Here is a 19560-nt window from a genome sequence, read left to right as displayed (position 1 = left end):
TAGGGAGATATCTACTTGTTCTAGTTCTAGCCTAACTTCTTCTTTTATTTGTTCTAATTTTTCATTGGTAAGCATTCTATTTCTAATAATAACTCGCCTTTGGTCTGAAACTCGTTGTTCTGAAACCATAACGTGGGGGTACTGTCTTAAAAAATGTTCATGTAGTAATTTCCTATATGTGGTCATATCTGTTTCTAATTTGGTGACGCGATAGTAGGTACGCATGATGAATATGTTTACATCTTTTGTCCATCTCATACGTACACGTGGTTTACCAGCCTTAGTGGACGCAGGTAAAAGGGTATTCACCCCCTGCGCAACATCTAAGGCAGGTGTGGCTATAGGTGCAGTTTGTTGGTCGGAATTCAGGTTGGCTGTAGCATTTTCGAGTGACCCGGAGGGAGCCCGCCTATTCAGCTCCTCTCCGCTGACGGTTCGTATGCTGCCACACCCAGCGTCAGCTCCAGGTGCGCCCCGGCGATCACCCCCGTGTAGCGGCCCTATACGTTTACTTTTTAAGCGTGTCTCCATATTTAATGGGTTGCCAGAGCCATGTTAGCCGTGCCAGTAGTTTCATATCACGTATCCACCCCCCACGTGAATCTGATGGTCGATTCGGACGTATGGTTGGAACTTAGGGGGGCTTATTATTATTATTATTATTATTATTATTATTAGTAAAATTCTTAAACATAAAACACTATTTCATTTAAAGATATTCCGAAACATTACATTCTTCTTCTTCTTCGCTTTCTTCATTACTGAAGGTCTTGTCCCTGAAACTTGACCGTGGTCTGTCTCGTGAGCTGTTTCCTTCTCATCCAGTCCTCAGCTTCTCGTATGACGGTTGCGACTGGCAGCCCAGTTAGGGTGGTTATTTGGTTACACCAGCGCTACCAGACCAGCGGGTCTCTTTCCTTCTACTTTGCCCGTCACAATCACTTTGTCCAAGTTATCTGACTGTCGGCGGGCAATGTGACCGAAAAAAAACGTTACATACATTGCTTAATATTTTCATTATAATTTTTTTCAGTTCTAAACGTGGCAGCCGGGAAGGCACCAATGCAAATTTCAACGGAAGACAGTGGAGTACCACAGCGTGCGTTGGACGGCAGCACATCGGCTACCTTCAGCGCTGAGACTTGCTCGCTGACTAAACAAGAGCGTGTGCCCTGGTGGTACGTTAACCTCCTCGAGCCGTATATGGTGCAACTCGTTCGTTTGGACTTCGGGAAGCCTTGTTGTGGTGAGTTCTTTCTGTTTATGATACCTGACATATCCTGACACCATTATACAAAGCACATATTACTTAACTCAAGCGTAATTGTTCTAAGATGGATTGACACTAGACAAAGCGGCACACAATCGAGTTGTTTTATTTAGACAATTACGATCTGACTATTTTGTCTAAGATGATCAACAGTAGCGATTCCAGGCTTAGATGATCTAAAGTGAGCAGAATCAGAGTAGAATTCATCCACGTCTTGCCCCCTTGGCTTAGGGATCGATATGAAGATCCCAAGGAGGATGCTTTAAAGCTTTTTGCGCCCTTATTCTAGATCAGAGTAAGCAGATTGATGGAAGGAATCTCCACGCAACTCGCTCTAATTCAGGCTCAGAGGAGTTTCTTTGAGGAGGCATACTAACATTTAGGCAGATTTTAGATTGCTCATGATTAAGACGACGGTATGCCGTTGAGGGATCTTAATGTGTTCCTCCAACGCACCATGAAGATGATGGTGATGAGTAGTCTTAGTGAAATTTGTGTTTATAGAAGTATAATAAACAATCATAATAGTGTACAAACTTAAAATTCCAATTAATTATTGTCGAATTTCGACTACTGCGGGACCTCTAGTTACTATAATTGCGTTAAAATTCGTAAAACATTAAGCGGTCGGTCGCATATCACCACTTCGTATCATTCACCAATAAAACTTTGGTTAGGTATTGAATTACCGGTTAATTAACATGATAACAATGGCCGCTTCCGACTTCCTGTCGACTTCCTCGAGAAAACACAACAAACACAATTAGCAGAACACCCTTGATGATGACCAAGAATTAATCTGATCAGGATGCAAATGTTTACCTGTAGTGTTAAGCAAGTACCTACAGCAATAAATACCCTGGACTTACGCGATGTGTGGGTCTGAGCGATAAAAGTATAAGTTGAGTTAGCGTAAATCAGGGCTCAACTTTACATATAAACATGTTATTTCCGAGACCCCTTTTACAATAAAAAATAATCATTATCACCCATTTTACGCCGTCGAGTTTTTTGTTTTAATAGTTTGCTTGAAAATATTAATTAGCTAGTACTAAAAGTATAGTTTTAAAAAAAAACAATAACATGCATTATTTTTTAAGCAAAGTGCCTTTATATGATCTCTGCTGGACCGTTGAGCTTGGCATCCACCGGAGTAGTCCTTGGACAACATAACGTGAATACCGTTACCCACTTTGAGATCTAAATCTTAATTCTTTTACGAAATGTCCGTTAAATCGAAACGGACGACTGCTTCACGGTAGAAACAGGTTATATGTGGTATGGTGAATTTTCACTTCTCATATGCATCTCTAGATGTTGAAAGACATCATGATCTTCCCTTGATGTAAGCGGTAGTAGAACGCCAAGAGACCCACTAATTGTTGCATATAAAAGCGCTTCAGAGCCACCAGGAATTAATGTTGCTCTTTGTAGAGAGGTTACAGTTTCACCAACATGAAAATTGACCAGGTAGCTCTACCCATGCGGGCTCACGATGTGTGATCCGCTCGGGTCTTTAACAAAAATGTCGACGATATTTGAGGTTGTTTTATTTTTTTAAATAAAATAACACTTATTGCGGTATAACTGTAATAATTAGACATGTGCTTTCGCGACATTATTTGTGAAAAATAATGTGTTCTACAAAGTAGTAGTACATTTTATTCTATCATTAATAGTTTTCGCAGGGCACGTGATGTAAATAATATTTTAGGTAATTTTTTTACACCTTGGGTTGGAGTTTTCCCTAATTTCCCTAATTTTTCTCAAAATATATTATATCCTATGTCACTCGGGAATAGTGTAGCTTCCAAGCAGTGAAAGAATTTTTCAAATCGGTTCAGTAGTTTCGGAGCTTATTCGATACAAACAAACAAACAAATCTTTCCTGTTTATAATATTAGTATAGACAATATAGTTTAGGTTTATCATTGTCGACCAAAAACATCAAGGGTCGACTAAGAGAAACAAACATTGTCCACTAACCGACGATCTTCGCCATCATCTCGCTTCCAAGTTCCGACCCCGCCATTAACAGTTGTAATTGTGGATTTATCACCTGTCTGCGGTTACCGCTCGACTGCTCATTCGGGCCGGCTCTTATCTGATACATGTCACAGAAAAGACATCGTGGCAGATTTGTAGATTCATATCGTTACTATGTACATGTTGTCGCGCTAAATGTCTGCGGCTGCGGGAAGCGGGTCGTGCCATACAAATTATGTTTACCACCTTTTTTTTTATTGTCGAACTAGCGGCCCGCCCCGGCTTCGCTTGGGAAGTAGCGCTCGCGATGTAAAGAATTTTAGGTAATTTTTTTACATATTGGGTTACATTATTGAAGTTTCAGTAAGGATCCCTAATTTTTTTGAAAATATTATAAATATAGCCTATGTCACCCGGGGATAGCGTAGCTTTCCAACAGTGAAATATTTTTTTAAATCGGTTCAGTAGTTTCGGAGCCTATTCAATACAAACAAACAAATCTTTCCTCTTTATAATATTAGTATAGATTAGTATAGATAAGCGTTGCACGTGCTCGCCCGAATCTTACCGTAGCGTTTTGACATTGACGCGGATACTACTAGCTGCTTATGGATATGATATTTAATTGTATGAAGGTTTTGTCTTTGAATGTTAAAACAATAAATCGTTTTTTTATATACATATATGTATATGTTTTTTTTAATCATATTTTATTGTACTTAACATATTTTCACGATTCCCTTTCACGGTGAACTGGAAGTAAATAATCGTGTAATAAAAATCAAACCCGTAAAATTATAATTTGTGTAATTACTGGTGGTAGGACCTTTCGTAATGCCGCACGGGTAGGTACTATCACTCTGGTTATTTCTGCCGTGAAGCAGTAATGCGGTTCGGTTTGAAGGATGGGGCAGCCGTTGTAACTATACTCAGACCTGAGACTCATATCTAAAGATAAGTGGCGGTATTCAGGTTGTAGATGTCTATGGGGTCCGGTAACCACTTAACACCAGGCGGGCTGTGAGCTAGTACACCAACATATGCAATAAAAAAATTTTTGGCTAATGTTATGTTATCAATTTAGTATTACTTATATGTGTTTATTTTATGTATTTCATTATATATGTACGTGTATGTATATGTTTACGTTATTTATGTGTGTATGTATATATGTAGTCTAATATATTATGTATTAGTGTTTTTTTATTTTTATTATTGTTCTTGTTTAGATTATTAATTGTAAATTGATTAGATTGTATTCTTCTACCCACTCATTTAAAGCTTTCCTTCGTTAAGAACGGTTAGCTGGTAGAAAATTCAATTGTTGAGTTAAGCTCGCCATTTTTTATATTTTATCGCAATTACTGTAATATTAACTGTGTGTACAATAAAGAATAAAGACTAGAATAGAATGTTTGTTCCATCTCGAAGTTAAAGAAAAAAGTGTCCGTGTAATCTAATGTTGTTATAAACGTTTGTCAAAACGACTACGTTATAAATCTACCGCATTCTAAATTATAATAAATAAGAATTTGTAAAATGAAAACGGCAAACCCGCAGACCGTTGTTGCGGCAAACTTTCCAAAGTTATTTAATTCAACGGAACCTTTCCGATGAGTATTATTATACGATAATTTATAAACAGTTGCGGTCACAGTCGAGTGACGCCAAATAATCGTTCAGCAAGTGAAAGTTCGGAACAAAATATGGTACTAGGAAAAGTTATACGCGCGTCTATGGTGAATCGTCCAGTGACTAAGCGATTTTTAATGAAGGGAAGGTCTTTGATGGGGTTTGTATATTAGTCTATACAGCGTCTGGTAGCTTTGCGCAAAGAATGATGTTTATTTAATGTTAGAACTAGGCTGTTAAAGTAGAAGGGTCGCCGTGCAGATGCAATTTAGGGTTATTTTGTTAGATATATAATATCTAAACCACAATGCGGGTTAATGGCGCCTATAAATCTCAAGTGCTCTAACGTAAATATCCTACTTTATCTACCATTCAACGAATTTTTTTCTAGTATTTATTGAGAAAACAAAATCTTTATTTGTTTAATAGATATGAATTCGCGATTGAATACATTATTGGAATAATATGTTGAATATTGAAATGTTTACTTTGATATGTGTAATACATGGATCACCTTTTATCATAATGCATGATACGCCTAATTCCATGATAGGTATTTTATAGAATGCGACATCATCAATACATGTAATAAAATCGTAACTGACCGCTATCTGTACATGGAAGATATCACAAGAAAACTATTACAGGGGGCTTTATCAACGCAATAGAACCCATAATAATGATTTTTTGAAATTTTACTTGTTTGTCTGTTTGTCTGTGCGTTTGTGCACGCTAATCTCAGAAACAGCTCTGCCGATTTAAATGTGGTTTACGTGTGACGGTGTGACGGTGTTTATAAACCAAAAGATATGTCCTAAAACTGCTGCCCAAAATCGCTATTCCACGCGGACGGAGTCGCGGGCACAGCTAGTTTCTAATATGTACCTTACATTTTAGTCTTTCATGGCAAGACTCACGAAAATCGAAGAATACGGCTTAATAAAAAACAGTTTTATAAGTTTTTATTTTATAAATTTCACAATAATATCTAGGTAATCTTGAAGTCGAGCACGATCACACACGATCCACGTTGCGAAGTAATTGTCGAAGTGGAGAGTCATTCACATCTCGTTACAAAGACGCTACCGCTTACTTTACGATTCTGTGTGCCTTTCAGCAGAATCTCGTAACTCTGGTAACGCAATCTTGTTTATTTAGGCCACTGAATGCGTACTGAATACATAATAATGAACGTATCGAAACAGATTTCCATTGATATTTGTGATTATTATCGTTTTAATTGAAATGCTTTGAAATAATTTTATTAAGTACACACCTAATCTCTTAACCCGAATAAAATTATCAGCCCCTAAGTACCAAAAACGAAGAAATATAAATCGTTTATAAGAAAGCCCGCCTGTTCGAATTTAGGTGCTTACTCGCCCTTAAGCAGAATCCTTCGGCACTACAATGTCCACGGTAGCGCGGTCTCCGTCAATTTTCCTTCGTAGTTGTCCGCTGGCGCTGAACTAATTTTAAGTGAAATAGAATGTTTTTTCTAATTGTCTCACAACTTACAGGGAAAATCTGTCGCGGATCTTTTCCCAATTACATCTAAATTAATCTTAAGCAATCAATCAAATGTAATCAAATCTTAGTTATATATTTTTTTATATTTTTGTTGTTAATGCACTGTCGATTGCATCTATAATTGAGGTGACATCTGCCATGAGCTTTTTTTTGTCAGTTTGTCGATGTTTTGTATTGATGATCACTTTGTTGGTGCAACTTAATAAAAAGCGTGTATTTTTTAAATTTCAGGAACGAACAAACCCGCTGTCATTGTCGTGCGCGTCGGTAATAACAGACCCGATTTAGGAACGAATCCGGTCTGCAACCGTTTCACTGGTTTTATCGAAGAGGGGCAGCCACTCTTTCTGCCTTGCAACCCCCCGATGCCCGGCGCATTCGTCAGCGTTCACTTAGAGGGGTCGTCTCCCAGCCAACTGTCGATCTGCGAGGCTTTCGTTTATACCGACCAAGCTTTGCCAATTGAGAGATGCCCTCAGTTCAGAGATCAGCCCCCAGGGAGCACGGCGACTTATAACGGAAAATGCTATATTTTCTACGATCGGCAGCCGGCTACCTTCAGGGACGCGCTGGGCTTCTGCCGCTCACGAGGAGGAACCCTAGTGGACGAGAGCAACCCCGCTCTGCAAGGGTTCATCAGCTGGGAGCTATGGAGACGCCATCGGTGAGTTCATTGTTCTATCACCGGCAGTTTTGCGAATATTAACCTTAATAGAATGTAGACATTTATAGTGAACGATTCATGTAATAAGTTACAGGGACTTCAGTTTTTTAATATTTGTAAAGTCTTTGTACAGTAAAAACTATTGAAAATTAACCATCTCGAGATCCTAGATTTTACGAATAAAATAAAATAATTATTTAAGGGTCTGACTTAATAATACCCGCATAATTTTTTTTTATTTACTTTTTTACTCTAACCTTTCAAATTACAATTAATAAATTGAATAAGTCAGGAGAAATTATCTAGGAATTGAAAAGAAATGTAAGCAATGTAATATAATTTACATTGAAATGGGAGATTTACCCATATTAGTGATTGTACTTCATTATATTCTCATTGTAATTTAATGTGGGTATACGAACTTGTAAGTTACGCAAAATTAACATGTCGTGTAAAGAATGCTAATGCGAAATGAATTGTTTAACAATAACTGTATCCAGCAAAAACTTGCGAACTCTTTGTGATAAATTATTATGAAAAAAAACTATTTTAATATTATTATATTATAGTTTAAGCAAAGTACAATTTAATGTTCTATACGTTAATTAGTGCAGTTATCATAATGTCAATTTTATTTATTTATATTGTGATATTGATTTATCTATTATGAAAACCCACAAATATCATTAGTCACGTCCAAACAAGAAATAAATGTAAACATGTTTATCTATATATAAAAATGAATTGCTGTTCGTTAGTCTCGCTAAAACTCGGGAACAGCTGGACCGATTTGGCTGATTTTGGTCTTGAATTATTTGTGGAAGTCCAGAGAAGGTTTAAAAGGTAGATAGATATGAAAATGCTCGGAAATAAATAAAAATAACAATTTTGTTTTTACTTTGATGTGTCCCCCGTCGGACGGATTCCTTTTGTTTGTTTTAAGTTTGTTTTATACAAAAGTTTAGGTGTTTTATTTATCGATTGAGGCACTACGAAGTCTGCCGGGGCGGCACGTATTATTATATAAGTCTACTAGGAGCGATCTGATTCAGTTATTGTTTGTGGTTTAACTTGTTTTTCGTATCCAGCACGTTCGCACGTTAATCGAATTGTATTAAAACTTTATACATTTCTTGATGGCATTTCGAGGATGGTTTTTGTCATAGTTCAAATCAATGGATGTATTTCTTACATGTAGCGATGACTTGATTATTTTCTTCGATCATGCTCTCCGCATAGACATTACTTCAACGCGTTCGATCTGAAAGAAGTGTTGTCGTTTGTCTATGGGTCACAGTTTGACACCAGCCAGGCTGTGAGATCGTCGGCTAATATACCTACTGTAATAGGCAAAGGGATGATTCCATCGTATCCTTAATAAACAAAGAAAGATAATAAATCTATAACATGTCCTTCTTCAAACGAGACTTGTGGAGAGTATTAAGCGGTAAACAGCGGTTTGGCTCTGCCCCTGGCATTGCTGAAGTCCATGGGCGATGGTAACCACTCACCATCAGGTGGACCGTATGCTCGTCTGCCTATACGGCAATAAAAAAAACGTGTGGCACTCGGGAACTGCCGCGGTAAAGCTATTGCATAGCATTTTTTATCAACTTATGCAATTATAATTAGAATGATAATTTAATATTAAAACAAGACCACGCTATATTAAACATTAAAAAGTTGTAAATGTATCTGGGCTCCAGTAACCACTTAACATCAGGTGGGCCGTGAGCTCGTTCACCCATCTATGCAATAAAACAAACAAAAAAAAGAAGTTGTAAATGTATCTGGGCTCCAGTAACCACTTAACATCAGGTGGGCCGTGAGCTCGTCCACCCATCTATGCAATAAAACAAACAAAAAAAAGTTGTAAATGTATCTGGGCTCCAGTAACCAACCACTTAACATCAGGTGGGCCGTGAGCTCGTTCACCCATCTATGCAAATAAAAAAGTATAAATTAGTTCAAGAATCCAATCACTGGTACAAAATTAAAAAAAAAACAAATATCTAAAACAAAAAAAAAAGAAATCAATAATTTCATGATACGCATGCAGTATTCGTTCGGTTCCCTCTGTATTTTATACCGTATGTTGTGGGAGTGCTCTGAGGAATTGTTCGAGATGATACCAGCATCTCCTTTTTACCATCGCACCGCCCGCCACCGGAGTAGAGTTCAACCATACTACCTGGAGCCACTGCGGTCATCCACAGTGCGTTTCCAAAGACCTTTTTTTGCCACGTACCATCCGGCTATGGAATGAGCTCCCCTCCACGGTGTTTCCCGAGCTCTATGACATGTCCTTCTTCAAACGAGGCTTGTGGAGAGTATTAAGCGGTAGGCAGCGGCTTGGCTCTGCCCCTGGCATTGCTGAAGTCCATGGGCGATGGTAACCACTCACCATCAGGTGGGCCGTATGCCCGCCTGCCTACAAAGGCAATTAAAAAAAAAAAAGTGTGACGTCACGCCACACGCTTATTCACAAACACTACACAAGCGCAACGTGTGAATGTGTTGAACGCGAGCTACATGGCAGGCGGAGTGAAGGGTGTAAGGTTTTTTTCGTTACGGAATTTCATGATTCGGTCGCCGCGATCAAGGCCCGCGATAAAATCTATGCAATAGCTTAAAAATGTGTATAAAATATCGCGAGGGTAACAATATGCAAATAACGGAAAATTTAGAATCACGACTTATTGTCGAACGATAAGCGATAACTTATATCTCAAGGTGGATGGCGCATTTACGTTATAGATGTCTATGGGCTCCAGTAACCACTTAACTGTGGGCTGTGAGCTCGTCCATCCATCTAAGCAAAAAAAAAACGAACCGCTATGCGCCCCGTTCCACTCTGTTACAATCATAGGGTCGAGTACTCATAAATCATACCGTGAAACTATAGTATCGATGGTGTGGTAATTGAATTAGAGGGATTAGTAACGCGATGTGCACTCTCCCACTTGCGTCAATAAGCCTCAATGCTGTGGCTCGTGATTTCGTCTAATAACTTTCTCCTGGATTATCCAGCGCCACTCCTGCTTATCCTTGTCTGTGTTAATAGCAAAGCGGACTGAAGTGTTGAGAGTGGAGCGTATCAGGTCCACTCTCAATACTTCAATAATAATATCAATATTCAATATCCGCTTTGTATACGTACCAAGTCACAATCTTTATGAGAGTCGTATTTATGTTTGCCGCGTAACAAAAAATGTTATAATAATCTTCATGGGAGCATTCCGGAGTCATGAAGTAAATAGAATTTAAAAATACGACCTCTACTCCGATATCCCGATACAGAGAGATACTAAGATAATTTTATAATAGCTAAGTTCCGAAAAACGGAAAAACAATTGTTTCGATGTAACAGTTCTAGTTTTAAAATATGTAATTCTTTCTTTAGCTTACAACAAGCTTCAAAAGCTCAATTAGTCAGATGGCCGTGAAAATTTCACGAAACTTTCAGTTGACGCTATTGCGGCTCTACCGATTTACATCTGAGTTTTTTTTATCACATATTTCGAAGTGGTGGTGGTGAAAACCCATAGAAAAGTTATTTACAGATTTTACTTTGCATGTCTCTTTAGCATTCAATGGATGAGTGTAGATGTAAATAGATTGCCTCGCTAGCATCTTTCTTGATGCCTTTCAAATTGTAGCGGATATGTTAATCTGGCATTTACTTACAAGTGAATAAGTACGGAGGAATGTGGCAACCCTGCTATGAACGCGCCTTTTTTACCACGTGCAGATCATAACAGTATCCGTCTTAGATGCCCTTCGTAACACCACACATAATAAATCCGCTTGTCGATCATAGAAAGTGATGACGCTAAAATTTAAAAGTATACACAAGTAATGTACAATAAAAAGATGATGCACGTTATACATCAGCAAATAATTTCAACAGAAGCGACAGCAGCAGTCAGTACTGGATGGGTGCCGTCCGCGACCCCCAAGACCCCAACAACTGGAAGTGGGTGAACGGGAATGACGTCACGGTATCGTTCTGGAATGCTCCGGGGGGCGGAGAGGGTTGTGCCAGATTCGACGGAAGCAAGGGCTGGTTGTGGGCCGACTCTGACTGTCAAGCGAGATTGAACTACATTTGTCAGCACCGTAAGTTCATTTTTGTATGTTGCTCAGCGATTTCGTTTGTGTGCTATGCGATTTTCGTTGCGTGCGTTTTTTTTTAAATATCCTTGTAATACTAATTAGATCAATAGCTCCAGCTCTTTAGGAACTATTGGTGTTATTGTACAAACATGATCTATTTTACTTTATTTCAAATATAGAATGAATTTTAACGGAATATTGGAGCAACTAAATAGAAACTCCACAGCTAAGCTAGCGTAATTTCTTTTAATGGTCGTCCCTGATCCTGACGTTTGTCTCCAGAGCCTAAAACGTGCGGTAGACCGGAGCAGCCTCCGAACTCGACAATGACAGCTGACAGTTACGAAGTCGGATCTTCCGTGGAGTACTCCTGCGATGAAGGTCATCTACTAGTTGGTGCCACGGTCAGGACATGTCTGGACACAGGGTTCTATGATGAATTCCCACCAGTGTGTAAGAGTGAGTGTAAAAATCGACATACTATGCGTTAATCTGTAATCATTGTACGGTTCATATTTATAATTTATGACCATAATAATTTGATCTCTGATGATTTTTTTTCATTACACGAACAAATGGAGATGTTAAAGCATTTTAAATGGAACATATTTTTCGTTTCGCTGTTTTTACTGAACTAAATGCATAGACTAGTTCACGGCTTACCTAGTAATAATTGACAGTTGGAGGGTGGTAAACATGATAACGTAAACAGAGCCCAACTCCCTTCAGATGATAAGTGTTCAAAGTCTCCCATTGTTTTCTGCAACAATGGGAGACTAAGATCCTAAGACTAATGTAAGACTAAATGTCCAATACGTGTGGATTCTGGACCTCGAGGGGTTAAATATGATTGCTCGTGCAGGAATCGAGTGCGGTTACCCGGCGGAGATCCACCACGGCTCCTACGCGCTGATGAACGGATCCGTTTCGTATTTATCACACGTCCAGTACTCCTGTGAAGCTGGGTACGAGATGGCCGGACGCTCGCGTCTGGTCTGTGACATCGACGAGAGATGGAACGGACCTCCGCCTCGATGCGACGGTTCGTTATAATTATTATTCATTCATGGTCTTGATCATGATCCCTCATCATGATAGGTCTTCAGACGTTCACAGCTGGACATAGAACTTAAGGCTCACCACGATGACTGATATTGCGCTGCTTGCAACGGGCTGAATTCCACGACCTTCGTGTTAATCACGAGGGTGAAGTGGAAGTAGGCACGGCAGAAGATCCAAAATGTTGTTTGTTTTTAGTATGAGTCATTCGTCAATATTGGTTGGTAACTGCCTTAACAACAGCCTATCTGGACTTGTAGAACTGGTTTCTAATAATAATTACACCGATTCTTTTAATGCATTGGCAGATAATATCATCCTAGCCATAAACATGCTTGCAAATGCAAGTATCTTTCCTTCAGGTTTCTTGGATTGGACCGTGGATATACTATTCAATAGACACTTCAATTGCTTGCTTCAAGATGTGGCATACAAGTCGTGATGTCTGTGTACATAGCTCCACATAAGATTGAATTTTCATTTACATAGTCTCATTATGAAGTATAGAGGTTAATTTCGGAGCGTTTTTTACAGTGGTGCAGTGCGAAGATCCTCCACAAATATCGAACGGTCAAGTGTCGATGTCGCACAACGCGTCTGTATTCGGGTCGGTGGCTGAATACGAATGCTCTGAAGGCTTCGTTCTGCAAGGGCCAAGGAGGATCGCCTGTCTAGCTTCCGGACTGTGGGACAAATCTCCTCCTCTATGTCAGCGTGAGTATTTTTCTGCGGATTTAACACTGTTTTCAAAATACACTTTTAATGAAAAGGAAATACTGCTACGCGTTAAGGCTCGAAATAAATAAAACTTTCACCGAATTTCAAATTAAAACTCTATTAAACACTTAGAACACTTTACAATTCTCAATTCACTTCTTCGGCTTTTTGTCGCTTCGAGTAGAACCGATAACTAACTGCCTTCGTATCATCTCTGGAACGCCTTTATAGTCAACACTTCAAGACTACAATTATCGAGAAAATTCCCGATGGGGCGAGTCGTTTCGATATGTGTTTCCGCTATTTAATCATAGATGGCGTTACACTTCTCGAACGTTCTCGATGTTACTAGTTCTTTTGATATTCGTTTCTGCTATTTGATGACAAATAGCGTTACTCTTACCGGCGTAACAATACTTTAGAAAAAAATATTTAAGATATCATCTATTTTATTATTTGTGTGTATTATTATTTAATTCGTTGGTTAATTTCGAAAAGCGACCATGTTTATTTCATGATAACATTTAAAATAGTTTAAATGGAATAATATTCATTTAACAGCGGAAGAACGCCCGACGACGACCACGACAACGACCACGGCTCCTCCACCTCCACCTCCCAGTACGATCTTTACCCCTCCCCGCCTGCCCCCTACAACACCTCGCCTAGTCCTCCCCTCACGTCGCACCACGATCCGTCCTCTATCTTCTCCCACGCCGTTCATCACTCAAGAACCACGTCGCCCTAAGCCCAAGAGTACTACAGAGCGACCCACGACTAAGGGATACGAACGATTTCCTGAGAAGAAAGTCACAGTCCCAGACAGTCAGGACTCCGCAACGAGTCACGTCCCTCACATCATTGTGGCGAGTCACCCTAGAGAAAATCAGGTTTGTAGTTTTTTTATGGGCGTATCAGCGGACAAGCTCTCCGTAGAGGGGTATTTCCCTTCTAAATATTACCAAAGCGCTACGTCATTCTTCAAACGACGCTTCGAAAGCGTCCTGTGCGGTGAATTAGGTAGTAGGTAGAGTTCATCCATACTATCTGGAGCCGCTGCGTTCATCGACAGTGCGTTTCCAGAGATAATTTTTGCCACGTACCATTCGGCTTTGGAATGAGCTCCCCTCTACGTTGTTTCCCGAGCGCTATGACAAGTCGCACAAACGGACGCAATTAGTTATGTCATTCAAGAAACATTACGGTTTTCGTTCCTGGATTACTTGGTATTTTATGGACATCGATCGCATCGGTTAGATGTGAAGTCGTCGTGGCCTAAAGGACAAGACGTCCGGTGCATTCGTATCTAGCGATGCACCGGTGTTCGAATCCCGAAGGCGGGTACCTATTTTTCTAACCAAATACGTATTTAACAAATGTTCCACCACCCTGCCTATTTCTGCCGTGAAGCAGTCATGCGTTTCAGTTTGAAGAGTAGGCTCAAGAGCAACTGTTGTAACCATACTTGAGATCTTAGAACTTATATCTCAAGGTGGGTGGCGCATTTACGTCGTAGATGTCTATGGGCTTCACTAACCACTTAACATTAGGTGGGCTCGTCCACCCTACTAAGCAATAAAAAAAGTATATGCATGAATTTACGGCTAATCATTTCCGTCTCCAGATCATAGGTAGCGGTAACAATATCCGCGCCGAACAGAGTCCTGGGGTCAATGTCCCACAGCCGGTAGATGGTGAGCGCCGCGAATCCACCGGTCCTCGGCTGAACATCGGGGCTGTGGTCGCTCTGGGCGCCTTCGGTGGGCTCGTCTTCTTGATCGCCATCATCACGACCATCGTCATCCTCGTTAGAAGGTAACCGAGAAGAATACAAATTCAGATCATGCAATCATTTTAATAAAAGATAGTCTGAAATAACTATCCAAATGGAACGTGATTACAAATAAATTGATTATACCTACTCGTAATAAAATAGGAACGCTAATATTGCGTTGTTGACATAAAGATTTTGTTTTTTATAATTGTACCTTAAAATATAAAAGCAACAAACGCTTTATTGAACCTACAGGGCGAGCACCGAGAACAATCTAGAATAATCGATCGATTTAATATTGTTTTAATCTGTTAACGACATTATCTATATATATACTAATATATAAATCTACAGTTGTTTTTACGGATGTTCCGTTATAACTACTGAACCATGCCTCCGATTGACTTGAAACTTGGTATCCATGTATCCTTGGTATCCATCCATGAAAATACATGTAATTAATGGATAGGTTAATATTTATATGAGTGTTAGACTCCCTACACCAGTTGCGGGGGCGTTGGTGATGAGAATCTTTGTGGGGGTGAGAAATAATAATGTTAATTTTAAATGCCCAGCGAAGCTGGCGGATACCTTAACTAGTAGGTGAGCTCACGAGGCTCAAACCTGACGACGTTGCTAACGCGAACCCTAGCAAAAGGCGTGCTTCGCAGAATCTACCGCCGGATCGGAAACGCGACCCACTGAGAAGATCCGGCGAGAAACTCAGTGGGTTGTGTCTGAGGGTTAATTTACTCGTCGAGCCCTTTGAGGTTCGACGAGAACGATGACCGGTCAAGCCTGCTTATGTATGACAAAAAGAAAAAAAACTAACGCACACAATGACGTTAGCGGTCGCAAGCGTCCGCCGCCCGCAGTAAGGGAGCTGCCCTCGCGTTGGTACACGCTACTGGCGCTGCCCTTCCCCGACCAGCATGTCGGGAGGCGAGAGTTCGTCAGGACGCACAGACACGCGCACCGCGCCGGACACTTCTCCAACCCTTTATAGCGAGTGCGTTTATATTTTAAGGTACCGCGTCGTTGGCGATGTGGTGGCTGATGAGTTTAGATTACGGTGTTATTGTCGATTTATAAACAAAGTGTCTCTTTAGTGCGCTAAATAAAGCGATTTCATGTATATCTGAGCGGAATAAATAAATTAATTTCTGATTTGTCACGCAGTTTAAGCTAGACCTGTGCGCTTAGTGCGAGTTTTTTAACGTCCTCGATTGCGTAAAAGTTAACTCAAATGTATACACAGTTGGAACAGCGCCCCTAGCGGCAAACGTAGGTAAACGTTCCAACTCCATACAAATTTGAGTTAACTTTTACGCTATCGAGGCCGTTAAAAAACTCGCACTAAGTACACAGGTTAGGACAGTAGGATAGTGCGCGATTTCGTTCAACAAATCGGTGAATTTTAAGCATTTAGCGACAACCATGATGATTTAAAATGGATCTTAGGTTAGAATTACTTTGTTACGACAGTGATAAAGCTTCAACGAATGCATGTATTCTATATGCATATAACAATCGTCAAAGCGAAGCGTGTTTAATTTGAACTAGTAATATATATTTTATTCGTTTATTTTGTAAGACAATATCATATATCTATATATACGCATAAGAAGCTTAATAAGTATAATTGTTATATTTATTCATGTTATATTAATTCTTATTGTCAGCCGCCACGTCTCAATGCGTGATCGCACTGGAGTTTGGCACGCGCTATGCAAGAAAAACGTATTCGTAAATACACACACTGCTTATCACACATCAAGGGATTTTAGTTCTCACCTTATATCACCGAAAAGAAGCTAAATGTTGCAGCTTAAAATGACACCGAATTTCATATTGGTTTTACCACCACACTTTACAGATATGGTATCGCACATTTAATTTAGCACACCGCTATGTTTAATATTAAATATCCACATTAAATTGTACGCTACAATCAATTTCATTCAATGACTAACCGTTAAGAACCACTGCATAATAAGTTTATGATATTGAAACGGCTTTAAAAAAAAAATCCTTAATTTCGTAACGAGGCTTTCAAAGAAAATTAGTATTTCCATCTATGGGCCATTTTAGTCTAATAAAAATGGAGTCAACATTTGTATTTTTTCCTATATCATTTCAGTGCTGCGGTAATAATCATCAACTCGATCATAAGACTCGATATTGAGTTTAAATAAAATATAAAATCAAAATAATTGAAATAACGAAATAATATCAATAAATCGTAATACATTTTGTCTCTGTTTTTAAGTGCCATTACTTAGATTAAGTCATAATTGTATTTGTCTTACTCGCAAATGTTTATTGCTCGGCATGCTTATGCTTATGAAATAAACTTGGTATTTCAGTAGGAAGCACAACAAAGGCAAGAGGTACAGGCACCACGTATCCCCGGACTGCAACACCGTCGCTTCCCTGGACTCCTCATCGTCGGAGTCCAGGAGTGGCCTCAACAGGTACTACCGCCAGGCTTGGGAGGAGCTGCACGAGGCCACCGGGGCTAAGCACGGTCACAGGAGACATGAAAGGGAAGCACCGAAGGATGGGTCTGAGTTGGTTGTGTCCGACGTGCACCCTGCACCTCATGCGAGGGACAAGAGGCGCCACCATCACCACCACCACCACCGCGACGCTAGACACCCAGATTGGCAGCCACCGCACCGTCCGCATCATAACCATAAACCTAGATATTAAAAGACTGTTTCGATACGATCCCCAACTGCAAACCTTAAAAGGAAAAAACAATATTATGTTTTTTAGTTAGTACCGAATTCCTTATTTGGATTTATTATAATTTTATGGTATATTATTTAATACTTCTGTATTAGAATGTGAACTTGATCAAATTTTCTTTTGGTAATGTGTATTAGTATATTTTTTATTGTAGCTTATACATAGCTAAATTTGTTCAAAACTGATCAAATGATAGAGCAATACTTTATGACATTCCAAAATGGCGCCAAAAATAACAAGAGTACCAAATAAAGTTTAGTTTGTTCTGTATTTTTGTTAATTAATCGTCCAACAATAGATAAATTACTGTTTTTTTTTGTTTATATTATAGAAGTTTCTATGAATATTTGAGCCGTAAATTAAATATAATAGTACAATATATAAAGTCTAACGGATATTCCAGTATTTTATTATAAATTTATTCTTTCTTTGCTTAGCTATGATTACCTTGATCTTTTCTTAGAGATATATTATGTTTCTCATTATTCTTTACGTAGCATAGTGGATATGACGCAGTAACAAAATTGTAAATAACTTATTTTATAAATAAGATTAGATTGAAGTTAATCATTGTTCACGGCGCTAACTTTCCTGTTTGATTAATGTCTAACTTACTTATGTTTACCTTACACATTTTGTAAGTTTGATTGAAACGGCTAATGATCATTTTAAATTGAGAGAACGGTTAGAGTATAAATGTTAAGAAGTTTCGAGTTTTATATATTTATTTATTGTTATTAGCGTTATGGTACAAAATAATTTTAGACAAAATATTAAATACGAAATTTGCCGCTTCAAAACATATGTTCATGTAATATTATTATCTATAAATAACAATCATATTTTTGTTTGATTATAATTACATTATATACATTTCAATTATACACTTACCAATATAACTAATTTTTTTCTTCTAATTTGTAATGATTGGGTACTTTACTTTTAATAAGGACATGATTAAATAAAAAAGCTATTGATATATTTTCTTGGCAATCTAATTTATGGATTGTTTTAATCACCTACCTATGTATTATGTCTGTATTTGAATAATTAAGCCTTCCCTGAAATATTCGTTTTAAGCGGTAATATTTCGCAGAAAGTAAAGGATTAAAGGATGTGCCATCGAACAGGCAAATACAATTTAAGAATTAATAGTATATTCTTAAAAGAAATGATTATTCTTAAGTTATGTTATTATATTTGACTTTCACGAGTCATAAATATGCTTAAAAGAAATATTTGTGTTTCAGTCGTCGTTATTTTGTACGACGTTACGTAAATTTTCGTGGTGAAGTTAGACTGAACGTTAATAAGCAAAGAATACGAACGCGAAAATATATGTACAGCAAATGTTTCTTTTAAATTTGGTATAGTAATAACGTAGGTATTCATGGCTTTTAAGTTTCTTAAGTTGAATATTTACTGGAAATTGATTTGTTATTTAATGTGTGTAGTAGGTTTGCAATAATAATTCCTCAAAAAGTCTAATCTAATTGTATTAGCATAAGTAACTGTGCGTCTGTCTAAAACAAGAATATCTTCAATTGATATATTTCATATGTAAATGACTAGATTACTTTCCATTTTATATTGCTTTTTGTGGATTAAGGACTGATTCACCTGTGAGTAAATCATTTTAAAGTTGATTTCCTTTAATTGTCAATGAACATAGATTGGTGAATACCTACAATAATTGTGTACTGTATGTATGAAACTATAATATAATAATATAGTATTAAATATTTGTGATAATCAAAATCTTTTATTTGCGTCATATACCTAATCTTGTTTTTATTGTTTATTTTTTTCCCCAATTCGAATAATATTCATTATTATGAAGGCATAATGAAACACTTCAATGTTTCAGAGTAAGTTCGTTGTCCTGGTCACGCAGGAGCCAGTCACCCGTCGACGCCCTAGACAAGTCCTTACGGATCCATCAGATCCAATAACCTTTGCATTAGACGCCTTCAGCTCTTACACTAGAAGCAGGCTTAGGGCCCCGGTAACCATATTCGTCGAACTCTGCAAGGGGTTCTACCTAACCTATAGATCAGCCCG

General features: G+C 38.5%; 1 protein-coding gene across 2 annotated transcripts in view; it reads left to right on the top strand.

The window, feature by feature from the left end:
- LOC101746314 (CUB and sushi domain-containing protein 3) overlaps nt 1-19257 on the top strand; it is a 74750-nt gene extending 55493 nt beyond the window's left edge. The window contains exons 3-11 of one of the 2 annotated variants that reach the window (XM_012696068.4): nt 1034-1246; nt 6650-7082; nt 10993-11201; nt 11481-11657; nt 12061-12240; nt 12792-12971; nt 13536-13864; nt 14599-14789; nt 17118-19257. In XM_012696068.4, the coding sequence (XP_012551522.1) occupies nt 1034-1246; nt 6650-7082; nt 10993-11201; nt 11481-11657; nt 12061-12240; nt 12792-12971; nt 13536-13864; nt 14599-14789; nt 17118-17460 (2255 nt within the window). In that variant the 3' untranslated portion in view covers nt 17461-19257. Of the gene's footprint in view, nt 1-1033; nt 1247-6649; nt 7083-10992; nt 11202-11480; nt 11658-12060; nt 12241-12791; nt 12972-13535; nt 13865-14598; nt 14790-17114 lie in introns of both variants that reach the window. The other variant, XM_004932752.5, reaches the window with a different exon arrangement.
- The last annotated feature ends 303 nt before the right edge of the window (nt 19258-19560 follow it).

Source organism: Bombyx mori, chromosome 1 (genome assembly GCF_030269925.1).
Source record: "Bombyx mori chromosome 1, ASM3026992v2".
NCBI lineage: Eukaryota > Metazoa > Arthropoda > Insecta > Lepidoptera > Bombycidae > Bombyx > Bombyx mori.
The sequence above is the reverse complement of the archived record's forward strand: the minus strand, read 5'-3'. Positions and strand labels throughout refer to the sequence as shown.